Genomic DNA, 12335 nt, shown 5'->3' with positions numbered 1-12335 from the left:
TCTGCTCTCTGGATGAGGAAAGAGGCATCAAACTGGAGACCCAAAGGCGCCCAGGATGTGTATGGGAGCCTGCCCGGGCAGGGCCAGTGCTGGGGGAATGCAGAGGGAGGCTGCAAACACAGAGTTTCTTGGTGCTCGCCACGCACGAGCACCCGACCCTCTGGAGCGCTGGGCACTGGACACAGGAAGAAAACAAACATCCACTGCCACGAGCAACTCCCTGCCTACAGTCAACAAGGCAGAGAAGGGAGTTGCAAAGCGACTTATCCACCATCACCCAGCAACCTCAAACATGCCAACAACCCCTTTGTGGGTCACTGTCTTGTGACACGCGTCTCTTTTTCCTTGTCTGTAGGTTTTTGTGATCAAGTGGTCAATCATAACCCTTTGGGTTGATCACCTGGGATCTCTAGGTGGATCTCTCCTGAGAAGCTGAAAAGTTCATCCTTGCAGATGCTCCCTGATCTGACGAGGCCAGATGAGATGAAACTTCAGTGGGACTGACTGCAGTAGAATTTAGCGAGATGCCGAGTTACGGAAATACATAAATGCTCAAAACACTTGTACGATCAAAACTTGTTGATATAGAATATTACTGAATATTATGTCAAGTCACATAAATTTGCCTTGGAAGGTAAGGGCCAGGCACTATGTTCTGTACAAACACACCCACTGATGTTAAGACCACGACGTGTGATGGAAACACATGAAGAGAAGCAGATCTCTTCCCCGGCAAAACGTGATTCTAAGGGACAAAGATTACACAACACATGCAAGGAAGAAGATATTCCAAGAAAAGATGTAAAACATAATCTCACACTGAAACTAAAGAAGAAGATTGATTTGCCAGGGTTTTATGTCATGTTTGTTACTGCTTTTTAAATGCTTCTGCAAACCAGAAGAATAACTATGGCAACAAAGACTTCTCCAAAGGTTTTCAGACACTATTTTTAAATTTGTCTTCTCTGTCACAGCATCCGATGCTGTGACAGAAAACCTCAGAAAACCGGCCGTATGCCACTGCCTCTGCAGGCTTAGCAAACCAGGTGGTACATCCCCCCTCCTCAAACCAGAGCTCAAATAGCACCCTGAGGTCTGGGTGTGCTGCATCTATGCTTTTAGCTGGTCGTTCTGGGGAAGGCAGAGAGCAGGGAACAGCAAGGTCTGTTCACTTGCAAGAGTGTGGTTTTTGCAAGGCTTTCTCAAGGAGCAAACCAACCATGGCTCCATGTGCTAAACACATGCCAATCTCCCAACACGAAGGATTCGCTATTTTAACTACAGCATTAAGGCTGTAATTTTACTTCACCCAGAGTAAATCTGAAATTAGTTCTTCACAGTAAGCTTAACAGCAGCAAAAGCCAACCATTTGTCACCTTTAAGGTTTGCATATTCACACTAATTGCACCAGGACTAGGTTATAAATTCCCTTCCCTCCTCCTGGACCACCTCCCTGGAAGGCTTTTCTCTGCAAGACATTATGCAAAAGACACTCCTAATGGCTATTCATTCACCAAACTCCAGTGACAGCTTTATTTAATGCCAAAGCTTGTTAACAAGCTGAATGGCACACAGTTTAATGTAATGCAGATCTGATTAGAAAACAGCAACCGGGCTCCTAAGGAGTTCAATTTTTATTGAATTTGATTTCCCTTTTTCCACACAAAGCCATCGACCTGTATTAATGAGGATTTGGTTATGTACACCCCATTTCCATCCTTCAGACCGCAGCCCACACAGAAGAACTCAGTCCATGTGCACTTTGCTGACAACCCACCACAGCAGAAAGCAATGAGAGGAGAGGAAGGAGTCGTTTTGCTGCTCAGGCCATGAGAAATTGGGAGTTTTACTGGTTATAGTTTGATAGCAGCATCTTCACAGACTTCACACCCAAGGAGGGTGGAATTCAATCTTCAGTCTTTTCAGACAAATCGCTTACTTTCTCCTCTTCAGGGCTAAATGATTTAAAACTGAAAATTGAACTTCTGCCTTACAATAAGAGGCAGAGATCTGTGGCACTCAGCAAGAGAGCTTTGAGGGCATAAAACACAGGGCTTCAGTTTAACTGAGGTGTTTTCAATTCCTCTCTTCCACCCAAATAGCATTAAATATGCTGACACTGCTACAGGATAATTCACCCACTACCTTGAATATGAGATTATAAATTGCAGAGCAAAATTACTAAGATTCAAAAACAAACTTCAAAAAACAGGGACATTATTTAATTACTTAACAATTCCCTTTCATCTTCTTTTTGCACATCACCTGCAGTACAGAGATCAGGTTTATTCTGAAAACAGTTCTGCAGAATACAATTTATTTTCAGGAGGTTTCCCTGGCTCAGGAAGCATGTCTGTGCTTCCAGGAATGATAAATTCAACCAATACTCAAAGCCATCTCTGAGAAAAGTGGCTTTTAAGGGGACATACAACCACAGAAATCTTGTCTAACAAAGCAATTTGCCTGCTGAATGGAGTGGCTGATCACACCTAAAATCACAGGTAAGTAGAAAATACACAGTCCAGCATAATTAGGTATAAGACAATGCCTATCTCAGCAATGGTTTCAGTGCCTGCAAGCTTACAAATTCTGTCTCCCTAAAGCACATCACCAGTCGGCATCTTTGAAGCAAAAAAAGTCCCATTTACATTTATCAGTAAAACTCTGCTGTTAAAGGATTATAAAAAGCCTTACAAATCTCTAGTGGTTAATTGATCTGGATTTATATCCCTAATCTGAGGATCTCCTTGCAAACCCTTGTTTCCTTCCAGTCTCATTCTGCACATTCAGGTGAGCAGCCCCAGCAGGCCCTGGCTACACCACCTCGTGTAGAGAGCACAGGCTCCTCAGCATGTTTTTGACCTGCAAAACTACTATGAATAATTTGCCTGCTTACCTATTCCTGGCATTAATAGACCACTGGCTAGTAAAAAATGAACATGCTTCCTCTCTATTGTGTTCTGGCAAATAGGTTGCCTTTATTTGGTTTAATTGCGTAATTACACCCATATCAAGGCAATTAAATGGGAATGTGTGCAGGAGGGCTCTCAGCTCATGAAGTCCCAGCGTAAGGCAATTTGGTGCAAGGTCTAACCTGCTCAGCAGGATGCAAACTCGGAGCACACAGGCAGCAGTGCCTCTGGGGGCTGACCCCACCCATACCCAAAGGGTGCCCATCTTCTCCTGCCCTTGGGGAGGTAGAGAAAAGGCTGCTAGAACAACCCACACTGTTTCAGCCAAAATCCTTGCCCGTGTCTGGGGTCCCTCAGGAAAAGAGATGGCTATGGATGGTCCTGACAGGCTGGACCCTCCTGCACACAGAGTTTGGCAGGACTGGGCCAAGTGGCACAATGTGCCAGTGCAGAGGGCACAACCTGAAAAGAGCCACAACACTCCTCTCATCTGACACTACTCAAGTAGTGGGTGCCCCTTCTGCTGGGTTGTTTGGCCTCCGATGGGGTGCTATCAAAATTCACTTAATTCTTCAAAAGCCACTGAATAGTTGCACCCTCTGACACATTAAAACAGGAACCACAGCACCTCACAAAGTCCGTGGAGCAGGGCAGGAATACTGTTGGTGACCACAGCTTTTCTTCTCATCCTGTATTTGAAATTTCCCCTTGACACTTTTAGCATTATAAAGCAGCTCTGCACACAAGGAAACCTGGGACAGCTCCGGAAAGCATTCATAAACCCTGAAAAGAAGACAACTCAGGGGTGACCTTATAAATCTATTAACACACGTGGCAGATTCAGATCACTGGGAGGGTGTCAGGACACCACATCTCCTGCAGCCCAGGAGGAAGGGACACCTTCAGCTCCTGAAGGTCTGAGCACTTGGATGTGCCATCAGCACCTGTGGAGGGCCAGGCTGGAGGACCACGGGAAACCTCAGCTGAGCCCCACCTGTCGCTGTGCATCCCTCGGGGCAGACCTCAGCCTATGGAACCTGTCCCACCATACCCTGGGGCAAATGCCACCAGGAACAGATGATTTGCAAGGCTGAACTTTAAGATACAACTCAATGGGGGTATATCAATCCCCCTCCTTGCTCTAAACCTGAGCTTTAAGCAGCTGAGATGCATCTCTGAGAAGTAGGGCAGGGGCCAGGAGGAATGCCAAGCACAGCAGATACTGGAGAAAAGGGTATATATACCCTGAAAAATAAGGTTAAAAGGTCGCCACACGCTCCCTGGCCTACTAAGTCTGTGCGCAGTTCCCAGAGCCCACAGCCCAGATTTAATATCGCCAAGTCCCAGATCGCCCATCAGCAGGAACTCATTTCGAGGCAGAAGAACGAGGGGAGGTGAGAAGGGGCTGACCCAGCACGAGGCCAGGGCTCGCTGTGCCTTGCAGGCACCGGCGCTGTCAAGTTTGTAAAGACACACAGCAGAAATAGCCAAAAATACTTGTTCATTCCTACACACCGCCATCCATTTCAAGAGCTAAATCTCTGCTTGGCATCACTGACAGGGGATAAATCCCGCCATGGGGGAGGCAGGAGTTTCACGCAGTGGTTTGGTGCAAACCATCAGAACGCCTTCAGCCGCGTTTCCCTCTTCCCACCCCACCCAGATTGTCCCCGCCAGGTGAGGGCGGCTTCAGCTCCCCCGGCATGATCCGGGGCAGCAGGACGAGCCCCTGACCGCAATGGGGAGGCTGCGAGTTGGTAATTACCAAACCAGTTACCCCAGTCCCGCGTCTGGATCCTGCTGCACCCCGCACCAGCGGCCGCCACGGGCACACCTGTGGGGCACACCTGTGTGGGGCTGGCAAACCCACCCGCGCCTCCAGAACCCCCACCCCGGGTGTGCAACACGCTTAGGACTAACACAAACGATCCCCCAAAAAAAGCCACACCTGCAGCCCGGATGCGCACAGAACTGGGGAGAGAGCCACAAAAACCCCGTGAAGAGAGAGGCTGGATGGGACCCACCGGGGTCCCGCTGCCCGCAGGAGTCGGGGCGATGGGCCGGGGGGTTCACGGGGGTCTCGCCGGGCCTTACCTCCACTTGTGCAGGGCGAAGCCGGGACACTGGTCCCCGCAGGTGTTGCAGGGCTGGCCCCTCTCCGGCTCCCCCGACGCCGTCAGCTGCAACGAACCGCAGAGTCAGCGCCGGCTGCGGGACGGGGGGGAGGATGGGGGGACAGGGGACATGCACCCGGGGGGAAAGGGGGTACGCTCGGGGGAAAGGGGCACCCGCACGGCTGGGAGAGGGCAGGGGAGGGGCCGGAGAGAGGGACGCACCCGGGGAAAGGGGCACATGCGGGCGGCGGGGGCGGGCGGGGACCCGCACGGCGCCGGAGCGGGCGGCGGGACGGAGCCACAGGTTGGAGCGGAGCGGGGCAGGGGGACGAAGGGGGAGAGAGAGAGAGAGAGAGACCCCCTCGACAACTCACCGAGCGGCTGGAGAGCCGCTTGCGGGAGCCGCGGCCGAACATGGCAGCGCTCCCCGCACCGAGCCCAGCGCAGCCCAGCCCGAGTGCGCGGCAGCAGCGGCCGCCCCGGCCCGTCCCGCCCCCCCGGCGGCCGCCCCTCCGCCGCTCCCGCCCCCTCACCCGCCCCTCGGCCCGGCAGGCACCGCCCCGGGAGGGCCCGGCTCCCCCGCCCCGGATCGCCCCCGCTGTCATCGCCCCGCTCCGGAGCGAGCGCCGCTCCCCCTGCTCTTCCCGGCGCTCTTGTCCCGCCGCCCTCGGGAGCAGCGCGCCCGGCCGGGTCTGTCTGTAGTGCACAGCCCAGTGTGCTCCTTACGCTCGGCTGTTAGTAAAGAACCTGAGCTCCCGAAGGGCAGAGGTGCGATTTAGCAGGGCTGGAGCGGCAAACGCTGGTGTTACAGCTCTGAGCACGCTGCGCTGTGCCAGGGGGGTTTTACTGGCACAGGCACGGAGCAGACATCCTGAGTTCCTGCTGGGCTTCTGATCCCCTCCTCAAGGACAACAGGTTTAGGCGACAAACACGAACAGGGTGAAGGAGAAACACAGTGACAGGAAATATATTTGCAGCCTGAGATGCTGGGCCAGGACACAAAGCACCTCTTACTGCCCCGGAGCTCACGGTCCCCCCAGAGCTACATATGGGCCAGCAGGGCTGGGATGTGTGAGACCGTGGGGTCGGGAGCCATGGGCCTGGGAGCTGTGGGGCTGGGAGAGGTTGGGCAGCCCATATATCAGCCTGCTCGTGCCCTGTACACAGTGCACTACAAAGGGATCCCCACAGCCAACAACCAGCCTGTACCCCTGGGGTCTGCAATCAAACAGCACATCTGGCACAAGGCAGAGCAAAATGAACCATGGGGAGAGAGGAAGGAGCAAACACGCTTCACAGAGCACAGGGCTCCTCGGAAACTTGTTCCCAGTGGCGCTGGAGCAGCTTCGCTATTAGCATTTCACAGCTTCACCCATGGTTGTGGTTGTTTGCAGATCCTGCCAGCTCTTCCCCTCCTTCCCTGCCTCTTTGTTCCTTTGCCTTGCTGCCTCACAGGTGGTCAAAACCATAACGCTTTGATAATTTTTTTTTTTTTCATTTAATCAATTCTCATTTTTGTCAATTCTTCACTTGTATCTTCCTGTCTAGGAGGCTGAAATGAGGCTGGGAGCTATGTAGCTGCATCGTTACCTCTTGAAGAGTCTCAGGCAAAAAGTTTCAGGGAGATTTTTGCTCTTTCCTCCCATACTGAGCTTTCTTAAACAAAAAGAAAACCCAAAAAACCACAGACAATTTTATCATGGAGAAAATTTTCACAGTCTTTTTTCATGTCACTGGGAAAATATCGAATGCTCCCTGCTCTGTTTTTCTATGGTTGCTATTTTTACCTTTCCAAAACCCTCCATCTTCCCTCTAGTGTTCCCTTCTGCTAAATTTCCTCATCATTTTCCTTCTTGGTTTCTCTCCCAGTTTCCAACTCATACAGTGGTGCATGAATATATTATAAACTCTCGAGGGAGGAGGCGATCTCTTCAAGTACACACACATTTCATCACACAGTGGGCAACTGGTTGCAAAGTGGGGTTTGACCTCATATTGAAACACCTCCACCTATAACCTGTATCAAGTGTGGAATACATTAATATCAGGGTGCTGAGTTACTGTTATCTCTGCTGAAGGACAATGGCATTTCAGGGAACAGACGCTGTGCAAGAGAGGGTCTGAAAATCTCCAGCACTTTGGGTGTCTTGCATAAGATTCAGAATATTTAAAACTCCAATTAAAACTGCTGAAATAAAAGCAGTATTGGATACAAGACTTATAACAAGATTCAGCGTGCTGTGGGAAATGCTTTAAAGGTGACCTGCAAATCCTCTTTAATTGCTCTGCTGTTGCAAGAGGTGCCGTGTGCCCTCAATAACAGGGCTGGTGAGGACATCTGCTATAAGTTTAAAACAGCGAAAGTAAGTCAAAGTTGGAGGGTAAATTCCTTGGAGGTGTGGCTGTGCTGAATCACAGCTCCAGTCTTCTGATGAAGATGCAGGTCCTTAATTGCTACATAAAACAAGGCAGGTTGGTCCCCTCCCTCCATCCCAAGCTGTCCATGGAGCTACCAAACCTTCCTGTCACCCTGCACGCTTGTATCCTTAGGCTCCTTCCAGCAGGTACTGCAGGCGCTGGTGGGTGACTCCTTGATACACAGGCAAAAGGCAGGGGAGGCTCTGAGCATCAAGACTTACATCAGTGTGTTCAAAAGAAGAGGGAAGATGAGGGCAGAAGGGACTGCCTAAGATGCAGATAAGAAGGGTGAGGGATGCTCACTGCCTCTGTCCTGGTGTGCCTGGTGAAGGATCTGGGGAACATGTACACCCAAAGCCATAAAAATATTCAGGTAGCACAGACCCCAGTGGAGTCAGGTCTTTAGGGACTCCTGGTCACATAAATATTTCATGGGGACAGCAGTTTGTCTCTGGCCAAGGACATCCAGGACAAATAAAAGGCCAGTCAGGAGAACTCAATCGTATTTTAGGGATGCTCAGATGCTGCATCTACATAAGGAAACAGCCAGGCCAGAACATCATCTCTGGGATGCAGTTGGGAAAGGGAGGGGATACATTATCTCATTGGCCTGAATGCTCCTCTTCTCTTTCCTCCCCCAGAAAAGCTGCCAAGAGTAAAGATCTCTCAGGAAATAAACTCCCACTCCCTTGTTCTCACCATGTGCAAAGGGGATGATGCACCATCCTGGCATGGCTGGGTGGGCAGGGGACAGCAACACAGCTCCAGCCCTACCTGTGCTGCCACAAGAAGTACTTTCAAAAGGGGATTTTGTATTATTGTTTTTATAAACATGGAGATGTTCCTCTTGAGAGGAGGCAGACTCAGCTTGGAGGTGGGGGGTGTCAGATACTGCTGTCAAATAGGCTCAGAAACAGACACACATGGATAATACATGCCAGACAGTTTGTCTGACAAATTATTGTTTCTGCTGTCACTTAAATTGTTCCATACGTCATCTTCCCCTCCCATTTCTGTTTCAACCAAACCTGCCTAGGGATGACACTTCTTCCAGCCCTTCTCATGACTAAACCAGTTTAAAACCCAGTTTGCTCCATTCATGCACTATGAGATGGACCCATTTTCCTTTGAAGTTGTGGATGGCCAAGAGGAGGGAAATGACAGGGATGCTCTTCTTTTCCTGCTCCCTGTTGTACCTGATACTACAGAAATAACTATAATTAAAATCAAAGAGCTCAGGAAAAGGTGAAATGCAGCTCCTGTGTTAGCTTTTGGTCACAGGGTAGGTGGAGCAGAGACTGGTGTGGGAGGGATCTGTGTAGGAGAGCAGTCCGGGATGTAGGGCAGTGGCCACAAGGTATCCAGGCTCTGTGAGCCCTCATGGCTCAGTGGGTCTGCTCACAAGCCCTGCAGAGCATCTTGTTCCAACATGCTATTCCTTCTGGTCAGATAAATGCACTTCTACAAGCAAATTCAGCCTCTGGCAGCAGAAGGTGAAAAGGAAAAACCCATGTTGCTGCAGTACCGTTCTGCTTGCCTAGTCCCAGCCTGTGTGCCCAACCTTGCACCTCTGCCAAGACTCATCCTGTACTGTGTCCGACCACTGCACATGGAGAAAAGGAGCTCCCACCAGGGCTCTGCTCTCCTGGTGACCTCCATTCCCTCTGGGACACCAGCTTGTGCAATAGCAGCAATGAAGTGACTTGTGTCCAAGCCCAGTGGGCAACCCTTACCACCCAGGAAGAGGAGCTGCAGGTCCACAGCAGTAACTGCAACAAGGGTATGGGAAATATGGAGACAACTTATGCCACCAAAGACCACGGAAAGTCTGCCTCCAGCCCTGTCCAGCAATTCTGGATGGGAGTTAGCTGGCAGACACAACACATTTGTGTATGAAGCCAGGAAAATTTGCTAGTCTTTCCAGGAAAGTGCCCCCGGCTCTTCTATCCTGCAAGCCATGCCTCATGTCAGGAAATCACCGCTAAAATATTCACATGCAGAAAGCTCTCAGCATCCCTCCATCAGCTCTGACACTCCTGGGCTTCCTACAGTCCAGCCCTGACCATCAGCACCGAGGCAGCAGTACCACTAGCAGAAAGAAATGGAGTAAGGCAGAAAACAGTTCTCATTTTGATGCTGGGCCCATCCATTTCTCCCCTCTGTGATGTCAAGGTGAATTTGGCTGTTACGGACCGGGTCAGTCCCCTTGTGTTTCCTCCTGCCAGCAGCCTGTGCAGGTGAATTACAGCTCAACACGAATCCTGTCTCCATCTAGTACCCTAAAGGTTATAAATGTCTGACTGTTATTAGGCAGTTATTGTCTGAAGCCTTTCAAACAGCAAAAGGAAAGCTTAAAAATACCTCTAAGTGCCATAGCTGCTGAAGAAGTGTGCTAGGGAACAGGCATCTATTTTACTGCATCCTTCCTCCACCAAGCTTCCCTCTTCCTGGGTAAACGTGCCCCCATGAGGGTCTTTTAGGAGCGAAACAGTTCAGTGTTTCCGCTCATTCCGGCTCCAAGATTTGCAATTACTGCAGAGAAAAGGCTGTGCCTAAACCCGAGTTTGAGGTGGGGATATGGAATTTCAATCTGTGCTGTGCATAACAGGAACCCAGGCCGGGATGAATCATGCTATGTTACTTCAGTTTTTAATTTTTTTTGCACTGCGTAGGTTTTTCTGGGGCATATTCCATCAGGCACATAACGGTCAAATTCACTCTGAACGTTTATTACACGGTTAGTCTGTGCTACACACACTTCAGATGTCAGAATCGGGAACAAAGTGGGCTTTAGCAACTTAACAAACCCTTCCATCAGTTCTGTAGATTGCCGTACATTTTCCGAATTCTCTTTATCACAGCATTTGACTACTATTTTTTGTTAGATTTGTTGGTTCTGAGGTATTTTGATTAAAACCGTACTGAGTAATTTCACCTTTTATCCTTACTAAGTACACTCATTTGTAAATATCCTAGGAATTTTTTTTTCTGTCCTCCCACCCAGGAATGCAAATGGCCATTATGTGCTCCCCAAGGTATCTCCAAATAACCCTTCTCCTTTTAACCTTAGGATTTTATTGTGTTAGTTGCTAGGGAACTGAGTAAGATTTATAGCCATCTATTGTTAATTTTGAAGGCGGTCTTCAATTTCCCTGTAAATAGCATTTGGGAGTTGGAGTCCACACCAATAAAAACTTGGAGCCCAGTCCCACTCTGTGGAGAGGAGCACCTGCTATGAAATGCGAAGCCAAGTGGATACATAAAATTTACCCCCACAAAAAGGGCCCTGCCCTCTCAAACTGGGGAGGTTGGGCACTGCTGGGGTGCTGGAGAGACCCCGGGCACCCTGGCCTCTGATGCTGGTGTGGCAAAGTATCAGCAGGCTGTGCATCCCACTTCCCTCCCTCCTGCTCCTCTTCCAACCCCCTCCTCGTCCTTCAGGCTGTTACTCACTCCCTGAAATGAGATGACAGCACTGCAGCTTTTCCCAGAACTGGATTTCTTTGCTGTCGAGCTCAGAAGTCCCCCGGCACAGCTCTCCCTGCCTGTCTGACAAGGGGTGGGTGGTGGATGGCCCCAGTTCATGCAGTTCCTTAATTCTTCTCAATTTGAGGCTAAACAAAGCAATCAAATGGGGCTCTGCCAATTTACACACAACATCCTTGTGCTATAGCAACAAGTAATTTTCTACTATCCCCCCTCACTCCCTCGAGCTCTCTTTTGGTCCAGCAGAATTATTTGCTTTAAGCTGTAAATTCACATTCCTGCCATGCTGCTTTTACTTCTCAGGATCATTCCCGAAAATGAGAAAAAACCAAAACAGTTTGGGGGAGGTGGTGCAGAGGCAGGTGTCAGCAGCCATGGCAGGAGGTGAGCTGGCAGGAGTGACCCATCCTGCCCTTCCCTTGCCATGGCACTGGAAGTGTCACAGATGTCCTTCAGTCCCTCACATTAATCATTCATTTGCCACCCTGCAGGTGGAAAGGTCCTTTTACTCATATTTTTAAGGCTGCTTTACTGTCTCTTCTTTTTGGGAGAGAAAGAAAACAGCCTTTTTCTTACAGTTTCACAGGATTGAAACCTGCTGATAAATAGGGGAGTGGCAAAGCTGGGCTGCTGGTAGTAGCTGAGATCACCAGACATTAGGTAGCTGGTCAAAGGGAAAATCTAGAAAACTTTGTCTATGGTCCCTGAGATGACAGAAATTTTTTCTTTTATGGCCACCAATGTTGTCAGGTTTTACATTGGTTTTACCTGCTGGAGGTGCTGGTTCTTTAGTCAGGGCAAACAGCCCAGGATCTACCTACTGTCAAAAGCTTCTGATTCTCAGAAGTTAAATGCTTCCATACACTTAAGCTCTTGAAAGGCCCCAAGCCATTGGGAATGATCAAGTGGGGAAATGCCATTAGTGAAATCTGAATGCAAGTCATACCTGGAAAGCTTCACATACCACTTGCACAACATGGAGGAAAGCCGACAAAGAGGAGGATATACTCAGGTTATCTTGGGTGTCAGCCTCTCCCAGAGCAGCTCTCAAAGGTTATTCCAGGTGAGCACCAGCACAAGGCACACCCACCGTGTTTTCCACACAGAGCAGGATGAAGCTGTCGGTGTTGACAAGAGCTGTTGAAAGGACTCGAGGACACCCCACTTTATGCAATTCAGTCAGCAGAATTTAGAAATATCTTTGAAAAGTGGATCTGAAGGGCATCACCTCTCCCTTTGCCCTACCTGAATGGAGCAGCAGCTCAAGTGAGAATCATCAGAAAGATCTGCTGGGGTTTCCTTAGATCCCCTGTGCCACTGATCCAGGTGGCACCGTCCCCTGAGACACATGGATTTGAAGAGACATGGCATCCTCAGGGATCCCCTGGGAAGAGAGCAGTGAAGG

General features: G+C 49.7%; 1 protein-coding gene across 1 annotated transcript in view; it reads right to left on the bottom strand.

Annotated features, from left to right (window-relative positions):
• The window catches only part of PRICKLE2 (prickle planar cell polarity protein 2), a 105324-nt gene extending 99812 nt beyond the window's left edge, over positions 1-5512 (bottom strand). The window contains exons 1-2 of the mRNA XM_064667291.1: positions 5401-5512; positions 5007-5092 (exon numbers count right to left, since the gene is read on the bottom strand). Of these exons, the coding sequence (XP_064523361.1) occupies positions 5007-5092; positions 5401-5442 (128 nt within the window). The 5' untranslated portion in view covers positions 5443-5512. The remainder of the gene's footprint in view (positions 1-5006; positions 5093-5400) is intronic.
• Between the last annotated feature and the right edge of the window lie 6823 nt (positions 5513-12335).

Source organism: Pseudopipra pipra, chromosome 11 (genome assembly GCF_036250125.1).
Source record: "Pseudopipra pipra isolate bDixPip1 chromosome 11, bDixPip1.hap1, whole genome shotgun sequence".
Classification (NCBI taxonomy): domain Eukaryota; kingdom Metazoa; phylum Chordata; class Aves; order Passeriformes; family Pipridae; genus Pseudopipra; species Pseudopipra pipra.
The sequence above is the reverse complement of the archived record's forward strand: the minus strand, read 5'-3'. Positions and strand labels throughout refer to the sequence as shown.